This window comes from Solanum tuberosum, unplaced genomic scaffold (genome assembly GCF_000226075.1).
Source record: "Solanum tuberosum cultivar DM 1-3 516 R44 unplaced genomic scaffold, SolTub_3.0 scf00023, whole genome shotgun sequence".
Lineage (NCBI taxonomy): Eukaryota > Viridiplantae > Streptophyta > Magnoliopsida > Solanales > Solanaceae > Solanum > Solanum tuberosum.
Window position 1 is genome coordinate 1,050,743 of NW_006238949.1, and position 21,548 is coordinate 1,072,290.

At 36.4% G+C, this 21,548-nt stretch overlaps 1 protein-coding gene across 2 annotated transcripts; it reads right to left on the minus strand.

Moving 5' to 3' along the window:
• Positions 1 to 840: 840 nt before the first annotated feature.
• LOC102588094 (hyaluronan mediated motility receptor) lies at positions 841 to 20,585 on the minus strand. Of its 2 annotated transcripts, XM_015306086.1 has the most exons (17): positions 20,471 to 20,585; positions 19,412 to 19,670; positions 14,218 to 14,262; positions 14,006 to 14,068; positions 13,816 to 13,881; positions 13,621 to 13,683; positions 13,252 to 13,314; positions 13,049 to 13,111; positions 12,797 to 12,859; positions 12,538 to 12,600; positions 11,337 to 11,399; positions 11,057 to 11,119; positions 10,816 to 10,878; positions 4,045 to 4,104; positions 3,344 to 3,484; positions 1,780 to 1,875; positions 841 to 1,692 (listed from the first exon to the last, which is right to left on the minus strand). In XM_015306086.1, exons 2-17 carry the CDS (start codon positions 19,616 to 19,618, stop codon positions 1,159 to 1,161), a joined length of 1,716 nt encoding a protein of 571 aa, XP_015161572.1. In that variant the 5' UTR covers positions 19,619 to 19,670; positions 20,471 to 20,585; the 3' UTR covers positions 841 to 1,158. The 2 variants fall into 2 exon arrangements, with proteins under 2 accessions (XP_015161572.1, XP_015161573.1); XM_015306087.1 differs by lacking the exon at positions 13,621 to 13,683.
• Between the last annotated feature and the right edge of the window lie 963 nt (positions 20,586 to 21,548).

The following is a 21,548-nucleotide window of genomic DNA, read 5'->3' on the forward strand; positions in this document are numbered from 1 at the left end:
ATTATAAGTGTATAGGACGAATATATATGTATTTGCATGTGTATATACAATTTTCTCTCGCTTTATACAAACAGAAACGCAATTTATACACTTCTGTTGTATAAAGCGAGAGAGGCAAGCACAGAGGGAGTGAGCGAGAGAGGAGAGTGGCGAGCGAGAGTTTGAGGGAGAGAGGCGCTGGCAAACAGTTTGCTACAGGACACAATTAAATCAAAGTGTGATTATATCATTTAATTTGAATTAATAGTTTGCCATTATGTACAATTTTCCCTATTTTGTATCACCCATTTCACAGGAGATCTTTATGTCAAGACATGGAGATCATTGCTCCCTCCATTCCATATTAACTTAAGCTTTGAATCATTTTTTCATTTTTCAAATTAATTTAAGTTTTTAATCTTCAAGACTATTTTTAAAATATTCTTCCAAATTTACCGTTTAAGTTAGTATTGGAGTTAGTTATTATAATTAATGTTTAGTTATTTTTGACAATAATTAATAAGGGTAAAAATGGAAAATTATGTTCAATTTATGGTCTAACCTACTTTTCTTAAAGGGCGTGAAACACCTCAAAGCTTAAGTTAATATGGAATGGAGGGAGTAGTATTTAACACAAAATCTTTGTAGGTCATATTCTTCTATTTAAGTTTTAAGTCATTTTAAAATGGATACTTTTTGAATCCTAAATATCAAAAGGGACACTCTAAAAATACACATCAAAACGGACAGCACGCCTATTTATGGGCGAACTATAACTACCACCATCCACGTGCTACCTATGTTGGAACTTGGGTATGCTACGAGTACGCCACAAACCACAAGCGTAAGAGTAGTGCAAAATATCCAAATGAAATTTAAAGAAACACAAAATCCATTTGGCTAAATTAGCCTACAGCAACTCTCATCGCTAGCATAACATTTGTTCTTACGTCACCAAATTTTCAGGCAGGTGTACGAATGGCCCAAATCAATATTTTTATCTTTAACAACTAATACCCCTATAATAATGAATTTGGTACAAAAAAGGGGGCAGCATCCAGCCTAGTACTATAATAAGTATATCATTCAACTTGAGATGTGACTATGTTTAATCTTTGGTGTCATCCTCCTTTTTGCTGTATAAAATCTAACTTCTTACAGCTGCAGGCTGTTAGCAGGTTATCGGTTTGAGGTTGCGGAGTTCTTATTAACCAAATCAGCACCACTCACGTATCTAGCAAAAAAGGATATCAAACGGAATGGAGCACCAATTAACGGTGCATTGGTGAGGGGAACCTCCTCATACTGATCCTGATCCACACTTGTGACTTCTAAATCTGCTGACTGAACTTCATTCTCATCTAAAGGGATCTGCACGATTTCATCAGACTCGATTTCTGATAAATTTACAGCATTTCTGCTATCTATCTTACTCACATGCTCATCATCACTCACAGCTTTGTCAATGGTGTCTTTCAGAGATTGCAGCCTTTCACTTGACTGCAATACTGCTTCACTGGGTTGAGATTTTGGCTCTGTAGTATGATCAACTACATGCTCGTGAACGGCTCCAGGTATCTTGTGTGACCCAAGGGCTGATTCATTGGCAATGCGAGCTGCCTCAGAGCTTGTGGTAATTACATCAGCATCTAAATATGAAGATACCTCCATTGGTGGACCTCTTCGTTCGAGCTCCACATATAAATTTTTCACCTAATATAAGAAAATAATGATTACCAATCCCGAACAGTATATCATAATATCTAAGATTCTAGCAATAAGAGAATAATAAGCTGAAACCTTCTCCACAAGCTCCGCATTTTCATCAATCAGTTTGTCCACCAATGCTTGAGTAGCAACTACTTCAGAATTCAGATCCCCATTTTCAGGAGTATTCTTTATCAAGAGAAAGCAAAAATAGGTTATGGTAACATGTCAATTTGCAACAATGTTCTGTAAGTACAGATATATCAATCGTCAATATATATTGTCCATACATTTAAATTTATTTTAGTTATACCCCAAATTGACAGTGAACTTGTTGTGTGACTAGAATGCTTTCAGCACTTTAAAATACATGTTGGGAGTGACTACAGTCAACACATTAAATGTGTTTCATGACAGAAAAGACCACCTAATACATTAAGTGCCATTTTAAATTGTATTGATTTATATGTTGTGAGAATTATAAGAGGAAAATTATTATTGAATTGTACATCTACATTTTTACTATGAGCCCTATTTATATACACTACATTACAATTATTTTCTACCTAAGATATTATATAAAAATCGTATCCATATTCATATTCATACTCATATTCCTATTCTTACACTTCTCCTCAAGCTGGTGCATACAAGTCATATTTACCGAGCTTGTTATAGACATAGGACTAGTGAGGGACTTGGTGAAAATATATGCAAGCTGATCACTTCACTTCACAAATTTTGTAACATCACTGGAGAGTATCTTTTCATCGACAGTGAGAATCAATCTCAATGTGCTTAGTCCTCTCATGAAATACCAAATTTGATACTATATGAAAGGCCTCTTGGTTATCACACACAAATTCCATCTGACTGATTTCTCCAAATTTTAGTCCTATGAGCAACTATTTAATCCAAACTAGCGAACAAGTTGCTATAGTCATTGCTTGATCGTCTGCTTCTGCACTAGATCGAGCAACCGCTTTGTTTCTTGCTCCATGACACCAATAAACCTCCTATTAAAACACAATATCCGGATGTAAAACATCTATTAGATGGTAAATATGGCAATGTTTCCATATTTTTCTTGCTCCTTGTTTCATTGGTTTTGTTGCAATCCCAATTCCTCAAGGATTCCTTCTACGCACTTGGAATCCGCGTTGGTTTTGATCAACAGTGTCTTCCAGTCCACTATGAAGGACCTGGTTCCTTCATATTTGTAATGCACTTCTTGATAGCAGTTCTTTGTTGTGATCATGCTCAGGAACTGGTTCTTCCATTGTTTGTTATGTTTTGCTACTCATTTTTTAATTATCTAAACCCATATTGTTAGCCTTAGCTCATAGCACTCTAGTCTCTAGCTCACATTGCCCTCCCTATCACCTGTAGCTCATGACACTCTCAGCACAACAAAGTCATTTATGACATATCAAGTAAACTACAGTCTTATGTTATCAATAATGATCTCATTTTAATAAAAATATTTAAAAGCTCAACATGTTTAACTATAATCTCAATCTTCTTACAAGTCATGATGTGGTATGAGGTTGGCCAGCCAAATCAATAGTGTGCTACTTTCTATCACTCATGGAAATAGAAATGAATGAAAACAGACTATAGGACCAGGTTAATCTGCAAGAGAGAATTAACAACTGACCATTTCATGTCCAGTTGGTAAACAAGGAGGTCCGGCACTCTTCTTGAGATTATAGACTTGTGTCTGCAGTACTTGTATTTTTGCTTTCAGTAACTGATTTTCTTGTAACGTATTGGTCCTCAACTCTTCGAATTCCTTCACCTGCCAGGCTTTGATTTTAATTTCCATGTTAGGAATTAACGGAAGCAATGATTGTCAATTTTTCTATGGGTTTTGACATCAACAGCCATAATAAGGACAAGATGTCAAAAATCAGGATACAACATCAGGAAAAGCAAAGCTTAAAACAAAAAAACGTAGATGCCCAACTACAACTCCCAATGCCTTCTATGTGTAAGGATACACATTTGGTCAAGTAGAACAAAACATGTCGACAATTCTTTGAAAACTAACATCACAATTTGTATCCATTAAGAGAGTTACACCCTGATATGATTGCCGAACTTTTCAAATCAAAATTCCAATGTGGAAAAGAAGAACACTCTTCTCGGTATACTTGAATTCTTAAAGGAGGCCATGTCCACTAGAAACCATTTATTTGTCATGTTCTTTTATGAAACACCTGCAATTGGCTACGTTAGCAAACCAAGAACACATTATATTATAGACACTAAAAGCCAAATATGCAGGTTGATAACAGTTTGATGAGAAAAGTTCAGTCAAGAAAAACATGATACATTTTTGTTGCTGGGACTGCATACCTGCGTCTCTAAAAGTGCATTATCACCACTTAGGCTGGAAATTATTTCTCTGAATGACTTCTGCAAAAACAAGAAGAGGCTACGGTTTGAACTTACTGAAGCATTTGACAACAACTTAATAGATAAAACTAACAATTAGGTTATTTGCCCTGTTATTTATTTCTTTTTATTTTGAGAAACGGGTATCAATGCAGACCTAGCTAAAGATAGGGCACAGTGGGGAAAAAAAGATCCATATAGGTGATAGCTACTAGTTGAGGATAGATTTTTGACTTGTTAGAGATTGTTGTTGTTATTATTCTTGTTATTTTTTTTCTATCATATTTATATGCAAATTTAACTTATTTTCCACATTTTTAATTGAGTATGATGATGATATAATTTTGAGCTTAAATGAAAGAGGGGATTCATATAGTTGACACTCGACCCCAACTTGTTTGGGATTGAGGCATAGTATGAAAAAAGAGCAATGCATTGATCTCCTCCAACAATTGACTTATAAATAATTTAGCAAAGGAAAATCAAACAGATTTATCCATGCAGCTCAAACAAGTAAACTATTCTCTTTCTTTCTACTCGATTAGAAGTGCTAAGAGCCTACTAAGCTCAGTGTGCATGCCCAGAAAAGTCCAAGTGGCTGTGCAATTTATTTTTTTTGATGACAAGGGAAACCCGCAGCCTAGCCCTTTGGGTGCGCACAGGGTAAAACCCCCGCTCCTATGCAATAGCTCGCAAACCGCATAGGAGAGGTAACCCGCACTAGGCAAGCCCGATGCGACGAGTTCGACCCAGAAGGCAATCCCTTGCTTTCGCTGGCAAGGGGTTTCGAACTTGAGACCTCCAACATGGAAGTCCCAAGCCCAAACCACTGGGCCACCCCGAAGGCAAACCCCTTGCTTTCGCTAGCAAGTGGCTGTGCAATTTACTTCAAACTTACAAAGTGGTTGTGCTTGAAGTCACTGATATGCAATATACTTCAAGGCACGTTTACTCTCAGGTACCACCTTATTACCCACAACCGTATTAAAGAAAACTCCGTATCCAGATTCCAGATAGATCACTACCACAGGTTTTCAACAAGGAAAATTTTACTGCCATTCACCTTTTAATTATCTTAGATTTTCATGATGAAGTAAGAGAATTTCATTAAATGGCATCAAGAACTCGGCTTCTCATCTTAATAGCACATCCCAGTGACATTTTGGTTCAAATATACTGCCATTCAGCTTTTCATTATCTCAGTTTTTCATCTTTTTTTTTATTAAGTAAATGAATTTCATTAAATGGCATCAAGAACTCAGCTTCTAATCTTAGCACATCCCAATGACATTTCGGTTCAAATATACAGAACATGACTTGTTTGTTGTTCTTGTACCGTTCTACACTGTTTTCTTCTTCTTAGTACTTAGATGTGTTGCACTTGAGCCGAGGGTCTTTCGGAAACAACCCTCCCTACCTCCACAGGGTAGTGGTAAGGTCTGCGTACACTATATCCTTTCCAGACCCCACTTGTGGGATTTCACTAGGTATGTTGTTGTTGACTTGGTACAGTTAAACAAAAAATGTCACTTGACGGAAATCAAGAAAAGTATAAGTTGGATAGCAAAAATGACTTTTTCATATCTGTTAGGATGGAAATACAGAAGTTTCCTGTCATCATCCAGCAAGATCCACATGCATGAACATTAACAACAACAACAACATACCCAATGCAATGCCACAAGTGGGTCTGGGAGGGTGGTTATATGCAGCTTTATCCTACCTTGTGAAGGTAGATGTTTTTTCCAATAGATCCTCGGCTCAAGTAAAGCATATCAAAATCAAGTATGATGTGGAACTACAGTAGTGAAGAAGTCATGCTAAAAACAAAGGAGAACAGAACAGTAGCAACAACAAACAATACGGTAACTGAAGCAAAGGAAATAACATGTAATAAAATAGGAGGGTAGTAATAACAATACTGATAGAGGAAACTTGACAACACTCAATTACTTACTAAATTTCCACCTTACTTTTCCCTACCTCTCTTAATACCGACCAAGCCAACCTCTAACACCTCCTCACTGGCATCTGTGCATTTCCTCTCACATGCCCGAACCATCCCAATCTCGCCTCCCTCCCTCAACTTGTCTACCACGGAGATCACTCCCACCTTACCCAAAATATCTTCGCTCCTAGTATGTCCACACATTCATTGCAACATCCTCATTTCCACTACTTTCATCTTCTAGACGTGCGACTTCTTGACCGACCAACACTCGGTCCCAAACATAGTTGGTCTAACAATCACTTTATATTACATACTTTTTCATCGCAGCATCCTCATTTCCGCTACTTTCATCTTTTAGACGTGCGAGTTCTTGACCGACCAACACTCCATCCCAAACATAGCTGGTCTGAGGACCACTTTATAAAACATACTTTTAAGTCTTTGGTGGCACACTCTTAACACACAAGATACTAAATACGAGCCTCCATTTCATCAGCTCCAACACGATATGTAACATCATCATCAATCTCCTTAATTCCTTGAATTACGAACTCAAGATACTTGAAACTTCCTTTCTTGGAGATAACTTGAGTATCAATCCTCACCTCCACATCTGCCACGTGAGTTCATCAGTAAACTTGCACTCTAAGTACTTTGTCTTAGTCCTCAACTTGAACCCTTTAGGCTTCAAGGGTCTGTCTCTGAACCTCTAGCATATCATTTAACTTTGTCGCATGTCTCATCAATCAATACTATGTCAACTGCAAAAAGCATATTGTAATACCTCGTACATCTATGTTAACATGCAACTAGTCAAAATGTCAAATGGCAAAGGATTGGTATGAAACCGAGAGATTAAGGATACAAATTGATAATTATGTTAAGTAACATATATATAAAGGTTGTTAAAGTGTTAACCCAAGGTTTTAGCCCAAGGGAAGCCTTCAAACAAAAGTTCAAGTCAAAGGATCCTCTGTGGAGGGTCACTACTTCAAGTGATCCAGCATATTGTTTACTTTAAACGAGCAAATCTCCCAATAGATGGAGAGCTAACCAATCAAATTAAAGGTCTTTGAGTCTAGTTTCCAAAAAACCAAATCGCTCGTCCATCCAAGTTCTATATCAAGAATTATGAAAGTTTGAAGAAGACACTATCTGCAAAATTTCCATTTATGTTTGACTCTCATGTTCACGACTAAGTCAACGTCAACAAGATTATTTGAGCTTGGAAAAAGGTGATTACAATTGAGCCTAAAGTTTAAGTGTTCAAGTGTACAAAAAGTGAAAGTACTAGTTGAAGGGATTAAGATTTGGAAAGCAAAATAAAAGCAAGACAAAGTAACCTACTTGTTTAGACGTCCTACTTGTTCGAGCTACTTTCTTAAACGTCCTACTTGCTTACGAGACGTACGTGCTTAAAGATAACTAATGTGTCACTTGTTTTATTAGGCAAACCCATGTGACAGCATATGGTGAGGGTCCCACTTGAAATAATTTTCTCTAAAGAAAACAAGTAGGTGCATCACCTACTTGAACAGTGAAAGACCCAAATTAATTGGGCCAAAGGGATATGGGGCGGGTCGTTGGGTCAAGCCCAAGACCCATCTGCCAAAAGGTGATATATATCTATTTTCTTAGACCAAATATCATATTACTCGCAAAGAAAATTTCACTAGTCTCTCTATCTCGGTTGTGACTTTCTCTCCAAAGAAGGCTCTTGAATTTTCTTCTTCTTTCACAACCCCTAAGGTAAGTATTTTGTATGTATTTCACGTAGTTTTAACTTGCAAGGGAGTGGGAGAACTTGTGGTTACATGTTGAGAAGCTTGAGGCAGCATTTAGAGAAAGAGTTCCCTACACCGCCCATATTGGTGAGATGTTGTTCTCAAGTGTTTTCTTCTTGTCTTAAGGTTTTGCTTTGAAGAAAATTGTTTGGTGTTGAAGATGTCAAGTTAAGAGATTGTAAGTTCCAGCAAATTTGAGGTAAGGTTCTGGTATATCTGTCACGTGTTTAAAAGGAAAACAATTGGCTACAATATGGCCTGCACTTGCATAGATCACATAGTGATATGATTCTTAAGCTAAAACAAGTACTTGATAGACTAGAATATATATTATGTTACTTGTGAGCAACATAAAGCTCCTCACTTGCTTATGTGAAAGATAAAGATGGTAACTCACTTGTTAATTTGTTATAGGCTTTGTAAATATATGATTAAGACCTACTCTAAAACGATGGGTGGGTATTCATAGGTCCACTTCGCATACGAAGTGATGCGAATTTTGTGCACAGGATTGAGACAGACCGCCCTTTATGGCATATGTGATAGATAGTAGTCAACTGAAATGTCATGCATTGGTTCCCCTGGTTCCCTGACTAAGCCAATATATGGCCTACAAGCTTACGGGCAGACCCTTTATAGGAGCCAGAGGAAGATGTACCTTACAGCAAATTGCGATAAACACTTATCAACATCATGCAACTTATGTGATTTGGCAATATATCTCTTACATGTGTCATAGATCACCTTTGGAGGCCATCATATGATTACTTGTATACTTGTACTACAGATAGAGGTAGAACATCACCTAGGCAAACTACTACATATTATATATTAAAGAAATAACTCAAGCGATGTTATATGAGAATTTCTAAGGTTGGTTATATTCCGTTATAAGTTACAGCTTCATATTATACTTTAAATATTCATATCGTTCATGTGCTAAAGATTTCCCTAAGAGGCTTATCCGTTCATTGTTACAGGTAGCCTTTAAAGGCCTATCATTTGATCACTTACAGGGATAAAACACATAGCACATCTCATGTGTAAATCTACCACTTGTTAACATTTTAAGCAACAATCGAAATACATTTTACTTAAGTTTATAAGGTTATCCATAAGATAAAGTTTTAGACAAAAAGGGTTCTGATGTTCAGTTGTTTATAGTTGCTCATCTTATTCTTTGATTCGTTGAGCATCCTCATGTGTCTACTTGTTATTGAGTTTGTTTTACATAATAGTACATGTTGTATATGTATAGACGTTCCAGTGGCTTGGGACAATGCAGGATCAGGTATACAGGTTAGTAGACTCCCGCAGTAGTCTCTTGTTGCATACTCAGCAAAGTAGCAAAGTATCGGTGAGCTCCATTATCACCTGGAGGTAATAGGTGCCTAGTACTACTTAGATGTTCTTATAGTAATAGTTGGGTATGTTGAGGCCCTGTCCCGACCATTTAATAAGGTACAGTTAAGAATTCCATTAGAGGCTTCATAGACATTGTAAAATTGTCACCTATGATTATAGTTTCATTTGTCCATCACATCAGTATGGCCAGTTGGTCAGTGTTGCATAGGTACGGTTCCTCATTATTTGCCTCATGTATAGATATTCATTTGTTTAGCAGAGGTCATTTGTATAGCAGGTGTTCATACTGTGCTTTTCCTCCCCATCCAAGCTTGGGCGTGACATATATACCATGGCATCTTTGGATATGTCGCGTCAGTTCATCCATTACCAAGGCAAAAACAAATGGGCTAAGAGTTGATCCCTGGTGCAACCCCATCATTGCCTGGAAAGTGCTCGAGTCTCCTCCAATTATCCTCACTCGAGTCTTGGCTCCTCGTACATGTCCTTAATCACCCTAATGTAAGTTACAGGCACACTTCTAGCCTCCAAACATGGTCAATGAAGTGGTTGAGAACCCTAAGGTCTTAGGTTCAACACTCAACGGAGACAAAAAATACTACATCTGTCTTAGCTTTGGTGGACAGAGTTACGTAGTATCTGTTGTTGGTGGGAGGTGGCAGGTATCCCATGGAATTAGTCGAGGTGCTTAAAACGGACACCGCGGTTTTAAAAAAAAAAAAAGAACCTCCCCACGAACTTTGTTGTATGCTTTTTCTAGGTCAATGAACATCATATGTAAGTCCCTCTTCCTCTCACTATATTGCTCCATCAATCTACTTACGGGATGAATGGCTTCTGTAGTTGACCTTCGCAGCAGGAATCCAAATTGGTTCTCGGTAATAGACACACCCTCCTCAGCCTCATCTTCACCACCTTCTCTCGAACTCCCCGACTGTGGGTTAGTAGCAAAATACCCCTATGGTTGTTGTAATTTTGAATGTCACCCACATGAATGAACATCATAAATTGCATTACCAAAGTGTTCTTTGTCACTTTTGAGGTCATCAGTTGTCTAGTCATGATTCCTTCTTGCATGTTATTTTGTCTTTTACTCCCTTTACAGACCTGACGGCTTCATTATCAAGAAAAAATACAATTCTTCTTACTAGAAGCCATACTTTATATGTCATCAGGTATTCAAAACCATCTGACTTGAATTTTGTTCACTGTTTTTTTAACAATTCCTTTGGTATCCATTCTGTTTTTATTAAGCAATTATATCTATGAGCATTTAATTGAAGCCAGATATATTTTATGAATATGTTTCCTCTAAATTGCCAAGCATCTTAAATCATATGCATAGCAGGTCATATTGTTCACCTATCTATTAAGCCCATCATATCGCTACTCGTGAAATATCCATAGCAACTTGACAGATGCATAACATGATTCGATTCAATAGGGCAGCCTAAAGCACTAAGCTCCCGCTATGCATGGGTCCGGAGAAGGGCATGCAACCCAGAATAGCTAGCTTGCTAAATTCCTGTTATTACTTGACCGCAACTGAAACAATATACATTGGTCTCAGAATAGAGGACATTAGCAACAAAGCCCACTCAAAACTACACGCATTAAGATATAAGAAATTACCTCCTTTTGGACCCAGTTCTCTCTTTCCTTCTCCGTCTCTTTTACTTTTTCCTCCAAGCTCACCTGATATTCATGCCAAAGTTATTCTCAGAGTCTTTATTTTGACCAGGACAATTATCAAAGAGAAACACAAATAAATTGATTATCAGCATGAATGTAAACAGGTATGAGACTGAAGTCAAAAGCAAGAAAAAAACTCCACTATCAAGTGAAAGAATAGAAGTGAAATTAATTTTTTTACCATCGTTGAATTCGAATTTTCCACTTCATCCACCAACAGACTTATTCTTTCCTCCAAGCTAACCTGCAAGGATGAAGTTATTAGACCAAAATCTATTCCATCTCATGAATCCTGCTCTACAAAGCATGCTAGCTTCTAGTTATTTCTTTTCCCCACATGGAATCAAAAACAAAAATAAGGAGAAACAAAGGACGAAACAAAAACAAAAAGTATCAGTACAGTCGATATTAGGAACAGTTCCCTGTCAAAGTTACTAGTATTAAAATAGGAGAGAGATTACCTCCTTCTGGACCTTGTTTTCTGTTTCCTTCTCCATCTCTTTTACTTTTTTTTCCAAATTGACCTGATATTCATGCTAAAGTTATTCTCAGTGTTTTGGGAAGCGAAAAGCGGAAAAAAGCGACGAGGGCTCGCGAGCGAGAAGCAAAGCGCGCACTTTTTTTATGTAAAGCGATATTTAGTATAAAAATAAAAAATATTAAATAAACTAGTTACAACTTTACTAGTTACTACAAGCAAAAAAGAAGTGTAACTTAGTAACAAAACAACAAATAAACCAAGTAAGAAAAATAAAGACTATTAAGAGCAGCAACCAGCATACGCACATCACTGATCACAGTCACACTGTATAGAAATTAAAAAAAAACAGAGCAGTAATAGAATTGGAAAAAAACAAAGCAGTAATAGAAATTGAAAAAAACAGAGCAGTAATAGAGATTGAAAAACAGAGCAGCAATAGAGATTGAAAAACAGAGTAGCAACAGAAATTGAAACAAAAAAAGCAGCAATAAAATATAGAAAAAAACACAGCAGCAACCAAAAATAGAAAAAAAACAGTAGCAGAGCCGTCACAGCCTCACAGAGAAGAAGAGAACTTACAGCAGTGGCAGCCTCGCAGCAATAAAAATATAGAAAAAACACAGCAGCAACCAAAAATAGAAAAAAAAACATTCGCAGAGCAGTCACAGCCTCACAGAGAAGAAGAGAAGAAGAGAACTTACAGCAGTCGCAGCCTCGCAGCAGTCCAAAGAAAATATTTGAATTCGCGAAAGGAGGTATTGAGAAGTCGCGAAAGAAGATTTCAGAAATTAAAAAAAAAACCTTCAATTTTTTAAAAAAAAAACCCTAATTAGCGCTTTTTCAAATTAAGCGCGCCTTTTCTAGCTTTTTCTTTTCTTGCGCTTCTCGCTTGAACTGTAGAAGCGATCGCTTTTTGAATGTCGCCTTGGTTCAGGTAAGAAAAGCGCAAGGGCTGCGCTTCGCCTTACCTTGCACTTTAAGCGCGCTTTTCCTCGCTTTTTATAACACTGGTTATTCTAGTGAAAGTTTTTGAACCAAGCAAATTCTCAAGGAGAAGTACCACTATATTGCCACAATACATGAAGATAAAAGGTATGCAACAAAACTCAATGGCATGATACACCCCCATGATCAAGTGAAACAACAGAAGCACATAAAAATTAAACTTCAGGATTCATTACCCTCTTTGAATTCAACTTCTCCACTTCATCCACCAACTCATTATTTCTTTTCTCCAAGCCAGCCTGTAAGGAACAAGGTATTACGCTGGAACTTACTGCAGGCCTCAAGAGAAAATCTTAAAATTGCAGAAAATGCGGTTAAGGATATGACACTGAATTGCTTATAACCAGTGATGGTAAAATAAAATGATGATCTTATGGAAAAAAAAACTTGGTTCTGTTATACAAGAAAATTTATTTGCCAATATGGGATTATCACCTCCTTTAGAAGCCAGGAATTCTTTTCACTTTGTAACTGAGAATTCTTCATCTCAAATTCAGCCTGAAAATTACAGAGAGCATACTTCTTGTCATTTAGATCTAAACTTTAAAGAGTCGTTGTAGAAGTAAAAGTACAATAAAAAGAGACTGGCAATGGCAACTAAAAAATATCAATTTGGTGTCCTAAATGCAATATATCTTTGAAAACTTCCACAGAAGTAGAAATGAGAATGGCTAAAAGTTTTAGTACCTCTTTCTGCAAGTAAACATCCTTCTCCATATGCAATTGTCTTATCTTTTCTTCTTGGTTAGCCTGCAAAAGTCCAAAAGGTCACTGATTGCTGTAGAAGGACCATTGACCAAACAAGGAAAGAATATTTTAGGTGGATAATACGTTCCAGAAAGCACAACTATTGTGATAGCAGTATGCATCTATCCATTTTTTCCCATTACCTCTTGCCTCCTGAGACTGCTAATTTCATCTTGCAATTGCATGATTTTCATCTCAAAACTAGCCTGTGGATCACAGAAGAGCGTAAAACTCAAAATAGATAGGATAAAAGGACAAGACATTTAAAAAACACAGCACTGATTTTGCATACTCTGTGCACGTAGCAGCATGGCAAACCATCAGACTTCGAAATTTAACCGTACTTGAACAATTCATTTTTGAAAATGAAACTACATAAAGCGAACAACACACAAGAAGTACAACACAGTTTTCCCCACATTTGAATAATGAGAGGATACTCTTAATATTTGGTCAAAATCACTTTGTTTTTTGACTGTGCCTGCTTTCAGACAGAGGCAGAACTAAAATACCTCTTTATGCAGATAACTGTTATTTTCATTCTGAAGTTGTTTAATCCTCTCGTTAAAGTTAGACTGCACATCAAGGTAAATCCGCAAGATTAGGAGTGAAAATCTTAAAAAAACTGATTAGGCACCAGCCACTGGCCTATGAGTTAGCAAGTTGCAGGTTTTTACAATGCAAATTTTGTGTGTAGTTTCTATTACCTCCTCCTTCAGTAAACTGGCATCTTTTTCCCGTGAGAACTGTTTAAGTTTCTCCTCGAAGATAGCCTGTAAAACAGCAGTAACTTTTAAATGTTTCAATTAAAATGTAGATAGAAAATATATATGTGATTCCATGCAGATGTAAGCTCATTTAAAGGCTACACAAGCAAAAGGTTTTACAGCATTATACCTCCTTTTGCATATGTGACACTTTGTCCTTCTGTAATTGTTTAATTTTCTCTTCAAAGGTGGCCTGTCCATAAAATAGAGAAAACAATGACTTGTCATGAGTTATACAATAGACAGATAAGAGAGAGGGGAAGAGAATACAATTATCATAAAATGATGAGCCCATAACTGAAAATAGCTCAGCAGCTGCTAAAAGAGGAGGCCTTAACTCACCTCTGAATCCATCCTACAGTGTTTCTCATTCTCGGCTAAAGATGACTGTAAAAGCAAGAATGTCAAAAGAGCACATATCAGAAAGTATCAAGGACCTTAGATGTTTACAACAAGCCCTCAGTCCCAAAAATTGTTGGGTTTGGTTATATGAATCTTATTTCTTCATTTAAACTCATTTTGTAGCATCATCATACTAAATAAAATAAAAATATATTAAATATGTCTACAACTAATAGTTTAATAATAATAATAATAATAAATAAATAAATAATAATTATAATAATACTATAATATTAATAACACTAAGACTTATTTTGAACTACTCCTTCTGTCCCAATTTATGTGATGTAATTTGATTGGGCATGGAGTTTAAATAAAATATGAGAAGACTTTGCGATGTTCCAAAATTACCCCTTAAAAAATGAATTTTTACATAGAAGAGTACACCTTTTGTGGACTTATTGCCAAATAAGTGAGACCCAACATGGGTTTAATGTTGGTAATGTCAATATTTGCCAAATAAGGAAATGTGTCATTCTTTGGGACAGATATCATATAAATTGGGACAGGGGGGAATAGTAGTTATCACCTATATAGGTCTTTTTCTTCTATTGTGTCCTATCTTTAGCAAAGTCTGCATTGACACAAGCATATCAAGACAACTTCCTTCCATGTGATTTTAGGTTTACCCTGTTTCTTTTTACCACTTTCACTTACAATAGTTTCACTCTACGGACTAATACATTTGTAGGTTGATGCAAAACATGTCCAAACCATCTCAAGCGACCTTCTCACATTTTATCCTCAATGCATGTGACTTGGACCTTCTGGCAAATGTGTTCATTTTTAATCTTATCTAATCTTAGTATGAGGATTCTCCGTCCTTTGCCTTTGGCAACTTTTTATAACACTATTTTAGCCTCAATAACTTTGTGTACCTCCTCATTCCACCACCAGAATTCCTTGGTTGAGAACCTAGACCTTTAGACATACCTAAAACTTTAGTTGCTATGTTTTTAATGCAAACTGACATTTCTTTCCACAAGATATCTACGTCTCCCTCTAAGTCTCAAGCCCAACACCTAATTCGCGGTTGTTTGAAAGTTGCACCTTTCTCACTCTACTGTTAAGCTTTCATCTAAGACTACTAACCAATGTTGGGTGTATGAAGGTTTAAGACATAGAAGAGAAAGACGGTTTTATTCACGTACAATATGCTCTTTTGAAAATACTGATCTGATAAGGCACAAACCACCAGAAGACCTAGAATACAGGAAACTATTAAAATCCTAAATACTACAAATGACTAACTATGTATACCATCAAATAGTTGTAATAAAGGAAGCTAATCACAGACTCCTAAACTGAAGGGTAACAGATGTTATCTGTTAAGACGCCCCGCAAGTTAGGGTGACTCGAACAAGCACCAACTTGTGAAAATGGCGCAAAAAAGTTGTACGTAGAAAGGCTTGGTGAGTAACAGCGACTTGATCAACAAGAGTGAATGTGACGAACCTCAAGTGCATTTTGTTGAACTTGCTCATGAACAAAATGGAAATCAGTGGCTACATGCTTCACCCTACTATGAAAAACAGGATTAGCACAAATGTAGGTGGTGCTAACGTTGTCACAGAAAACAGTTGGTGAAGAACACAGTGATAGGTGGACTTCAGAAATGGCAGCAGCAACAGCTCGATACTCTGCTTCGGTAGATGAGCGTGAGATAAGACTTCTGCATTTTGGAAGACCAAGAGACTGGTGAATTACCAAGGTGGACAACACAACCTATTGTTGATGTTCTGTCTTGTGGATTTCCAAACCAATTAGAGTTAGAATAAGTGAGTAAAAGGCCTAATAGTTGTCGACTTAGCTGGACTCCCAATGTGCTTGTGTGTTTCAGGCACAACAAGAGTTTGATGGCTTTCCCATTAGACATTTTGGGATTACGCATAAACTGAGACAACTTGCTCATAGCAAACCCGATTTCAGGCAGTCAGGCCTAGTGAAGGGTAAGTAGTGAAGCTTACCAATGATTTTTCTGTAAAGGGAAATGTCAACTACAGAATCAGCTTTTGAATCAACTAAGGTGCAGGTTGATGTCATCGATGAGAGAACACCCTTGCAATCAGCCATATGCAATTCATCTAAAAGATGCATGACATATTTTTGTTGAGACAAATATATGGCAGTTGGCGTGGATATCACCTCAACACCCAAAAAATAATGTATGAGCCCAAAATCTTTTAGAGAGAATCATTGGGAAAGTGATGTAATTATAGACCTGCCACTTCTATGAATTTCTCGATATTCTGGTCCAAGACCAGTGAGAATATTGACAATGAGTTCATCGTTGGTGACATGAGCTCCTGCAATCGCTATATCATCGCAGAGAGATCGTACTTGGTTGAGATAGTTTGTTACAAAGACTCTCTTTGGTGAGATGAGCGAGGTGATCTCACAAGCTGAAAATGCGAGTTTTCAACTTAGTGGCATATGCAGTATGGAGGGAATGTCAGGCTGCTTTGGCAGTGGTTGCAACGGCTACAATGGAAGTAAGAGTTGGATCTACTGATGCTAAAATTGCATTTGGGATCAATTGGTCCTGGCAAAACCAATTAAGATAATCTAGGTTGGCAATTGTTTGGTTGTTTGTGGTGGTGATCGTTGTTTGTGGTGGTGGTCATTGTTTGTGGTGGTGGTCTTGACATGAGCAAGGGCAGTCCCATCTAGATGTCCATAAAGATTGTGTCCTCTCATGAGCATGGACACTTGTGCCTTCCACAAGGAAAAGTTATGGTTGCCAGCAAGTCTAATCAGAAGCTGGGTAACTGAGTTGAATTGAACAATGGTGGTGGTGTTGGCTGCATCGGAATTGGCAACTGAGGGTGCCATTTGAGGTGGGTGGGTTATTAGAATTCTGTGAGGAGAATAAAAGCTCTTGATACCATATAAAGGTTTGAATTGTAGAAGAGAAGGATGATTTCATTCACATACAACAGGCTCTTTAATTCTTTATATAGAGCAGATACAGAATTGAAAATACTACCCTGATAAGGTACAAACTAACTTAAGACCTAGAATATAGGAAACTGTTGAAGTCTTAGATAGTATAAATAACTAACTACGTATACCAACAGTTAACTGAAATATAGGAAGCTAATAACACTCCTAACTGAAGGGTAACATATATTGTTTGTTAATAGGTTGGTCAGCATTTCTCATGGAATAACCTTACAGTCCTTGCATTTACTTTTCATCTTCTAATAAGGATAAAAATGAAAATGTATTGGACTATGGTTACACCCACTCTTATAAGTAATTAGGTCAGAATCTTTATTCTTAAAATATGTGTTAGATACCACAAAATCCCAAGCTAAAGAAAATTCTAAATAGTATCCGCTACGTCATTCCTAAAAACATAACTATAACCACCATGTACTTGTTCAAAGTCGTCGGTCTGTTTACCTACATGGCTATTTAGTTCTCTACCTATAAGGATTTGTCAGCCTCCTGCCTCCTGGAATTCCTTGAACCAAGTTAGCCATATCCTCACAAAACTTAGCTTTAGCTTCTACATCTAATCTTATTTGCGGCACATAGGTACTATTAACACTGATTTTAAAATTTAAAGGTGAGAAGGCATTCTACATACGTTCTTTAATTATTTCTTCTCTCCACCAGGCAGCCCCAGTTCTAATCCTTCTCCTTTTAATTCTTTTTTCTCTCAAGACATTCCAATATATTTCCTTCCATTTTCTCTTCCTTATTCTCTTCTTCCATGCACCCTTCCTATCATGAGTTTCTCCTATTAACTTTCCACTTAGTGGAGAAAGGACCCTCTCTATTTCCAAACAAAATGAAGATCTAATTCCAGCTTGCAATAAAAATTTGACAAGTAAAGACTCTATCATCTATGGTTATAAATTCATGAGAAATCCGCTTACATTCACAGTTTAAAAGAGAACACATTACCAGTAGGCATTGAATGTTGCACCTGCATTTGTTCATAAGGAAAAGAAGGAAAACACTGCTCTATGACAGGGCTTTCAAGTTTTCTGTACCAATTCACTTACTGATCGAGCATAAGGAAAATTAAATTCTGCAACTATGATTTCTTATTACACTTTCCTATTAATGATGCAGAAAAACTTTAAAAAAAATACATATTCAAATTAAGAGGATTACTTATAGCATAAATCTTGAATATACAGAAACCCCATAATTGGGTTCAGAGAAGAGCATAAGCTATGTTGGACTGTGACAAAGTGAGTCAACATTTTGGGCTTTAAATCAACACTTTTTCTGCCCTTATTTAATCTCAACCATTAAGATGATCATGATGTGAAAAAGATAATCTTTAAGAATTGGACTCAAAACACACTCTCTCTCTCTGTCTCTCTCCTTCAAATATGTTTTCTAGTTCCTTTCTTCACGACCAACGCAACCTTTATTCTCTAACAACTCAATTTTTGAATTCAGTTTAGTTAGGAGCAAGAAGCTCATAATAGCATTTGATGATTACAACAATGTAACCAGTGGAATCTAGGGAGGTAGAGTGTACTAGACCTTACCCTACCTTGGGAGGTAGTGAGGTTGTTTACAATAGACCCTCAGCACAATGAAAAGATGGCAAAGGAAAAATAATTGACAAAATATGCTGGAAAAAATAAAATTGACAATAACTACAACAAATAGTAGGACAGTTGAAGTACAAGAAACAACAGATAACAGCAAAATTGAAGGACAAGAATTACTACTTAGCTAGGCGACGCACAACTGCGGACTAACCCTCTGCCCTAATGTGTGCCTTCAATAACCTCCTTTTCTAAGGTCATGACCTCGGTGAGCTGAAGTTGTATCATGTCTTGTCTAGTCACTTCTCTCCAATACTTTTCCGGCCTACATCTACCTCTCCTAAAACCCACCAAAGTTATCCATGATGATTAATTCATGGATACATGTTTGGGGTCATTTACACAAGGGCAACTTATCAATTAAATAACATCTATTTGTTGTACTTTTAGATCACCCAATAATGTTAAAAGTATGAATATGTTCTTTCACCAAAAAAAGAAATACAACAAGAAGTGGCATGCAAAATCCATATATGGTTCTAGAAACATGACTCCTCTTAGATTTGGAAAACAAATAAACCTTTAGTACCAGAATGATTTGGTTATAGAAGTTAACTTACGACTTTGGCACCCTCAATATCATGTCTATTAGAATCGTCATCTATCCCCAAAGTATCATCAGTATGTGCTTCAGAACCACATATTTCAGCAGGATGGTTCTGATTGGAGGAAGCGGATTCTTCTGCACCAACGGCATTATTTTCTATTCCTTTGGTTTGTTTATTCTTCTTTTTCTTGTTCTTCCTCTTCTTCTTCTCTTCTTCCATTGGCACAGGGCCAACAATCAAAACTCAGAAAATACTAATAGAACAGCACAGCCTACAGAAACCATAAAATATTATAATCAAGTATGACATTTCAAATTAAACACAAAATTAACATGCATTTAACATCTCTTTCTCATTAGAACTTGTGGAGCACCTCGCAAAATTAATCTAACTTTAGAATCAATCAATAAACTCTCCATCTGCTAAGGCATTTTGGAACCTTGAATTCAAATCAACTCATTTTTCAATTCAACGTGTAACTTCAACGATAAACACATAAAAACGAAAAACTTTGCATGTACACAGCTAAAAAGTTGCTAATTGCAACACTTGAGAATAAGAATCAACTTGAATTCAAATTTCAACATGCTAAAAAAAAAAAAAAAAAGAGAGCATATAAGTCTCTTCCTTGTTAAACTTGTGAAGCACCGTCCAGCATGAACCTGAAGCTTCGGAATAAACCAATAGACTATAGATCAAATCCACATCCATTTCATGTTTAAGATTAACCACCAAACAATGTGAAACTTCAAAAATAAAAGTTAGATCAACATTGCAACATCACACCTAAAATAATGTAAAAGTTGGATATTCCAGAATCCATTAGTAAACTAGCAAGTAGAGAGAAGTCATTTTCGGAACCTTAAATGCAGATTAATCTCAAAATCGATCAGCAAACGAATGTTAAACTTCAATGTAGGACAACAGGAACACTAATTTCTTTTTTACTTACAGAAAACTTAAATTTCCTCTATATGAACATAGAAAATAAATTACATCGACAAGAAGGAGGTCAGATTAGCACAGCTAAATAAAATGCTTAATGCAAAAACAAATCAGATGAACATTTACCGAAAGAAGAGATCGATAAGAGATTGAAAGTGGTACAATCCTTTGAGAAGACGCCGTAAAGTTGAAGCGACTGAATTTGGGGTATGGGGTATGGGGTATGGGAGAGGGCAAGAGCGTAACGGCCAGGTGAATGGTCATTTTGGTAATTTAGTTTATGTTCCAACTTTTTGCATTGCGCTGTCCTTCCAATCATCTGCCTACACGTTGCACTGTTTAACTCAGGTTCTCACAAGTCACATGAAAGAAAGTCAAAAGGCCTCAACAACATTTGCATAAACGCTAAATTACATAAATCTCATAGTTTTAATATTAAATTATAATTTATCCCTAACAAGTTTCTAATTATATTAATCCCTTAAGAATTAAAAAAATCGGATACAATAATTGAAGCTCGGATATATTGTATACTATCTCGGATACATTAATATGTAGCTCGAATACATTAAATACTGGCTCGAATACATTAAAAATTAGCTCGGATACATAATATGTAGCTCAGATACATTAAATACTGGCTCGGATACATTGAAAACAGAAGAGATTTTGGAGAGTTTTAAAAGTAATAGGGGATAATGGAAATAAGTGAAACAAAAAGTGTGTATTTCTATAATTTGCGCTTGCATAAATCTAAGAAGAACTTAGATAAATATTTTAGTTCTCTATAGTTTGAAATAATTTTATATTATCTCACTAGTTAATAATTTTATAATTTTTAGATATATCTAACTACATATATTTTTGTTATCAGATACATTCTGAAATATAGATACATAAGGAGAGAGGCGAGCGAGGTCAATGAGACAATTTGTTTATACTAGATACATGTGAATCACATTAAATACATGTATATGGTCTCAAATACATTCTAATATACAAATACATGGCGAGAGAGAGGTAGATATGCGAGCGAGATAGGAGAGAGGTTATATTGTTACAGTTTATGTGGATAAATTACACCTAATTTTGACTCTATGTATCTGAGATCCATAAACTTAGACGCGTCATATAGGGGCGTTCACAATTTGGATAAAATCAATCCAAACCAAAAAATCAAACCCAAACCGATTTTATTTGGGTT

Bases quoted from the DNA above. Each gene is read 5' to 3' on its own strand.
- LOC102588094 (XM_015306086.1), bottom strand. From the start codon at position 19,618: ATGGAAGAAGAGAAGAAGAAGAGGAAGAACAAGAAAAAGAAGAATAAA. The intron at 14,069-14,217 runs GTGAGTTAAGGC...TTTTATGGACAG, and splicing joins ACTGTAGGATGGATTCAGAG to GCCACCTTTGAAGAGAAAAT. The intron at 4,105-10,815 runs GTAATTTCTTAT...TTGTTTTTGCAG, and splicing joins AGAACTGGGTCCAAAAGGAG to AAGTCATTCAGAGAAATAAT.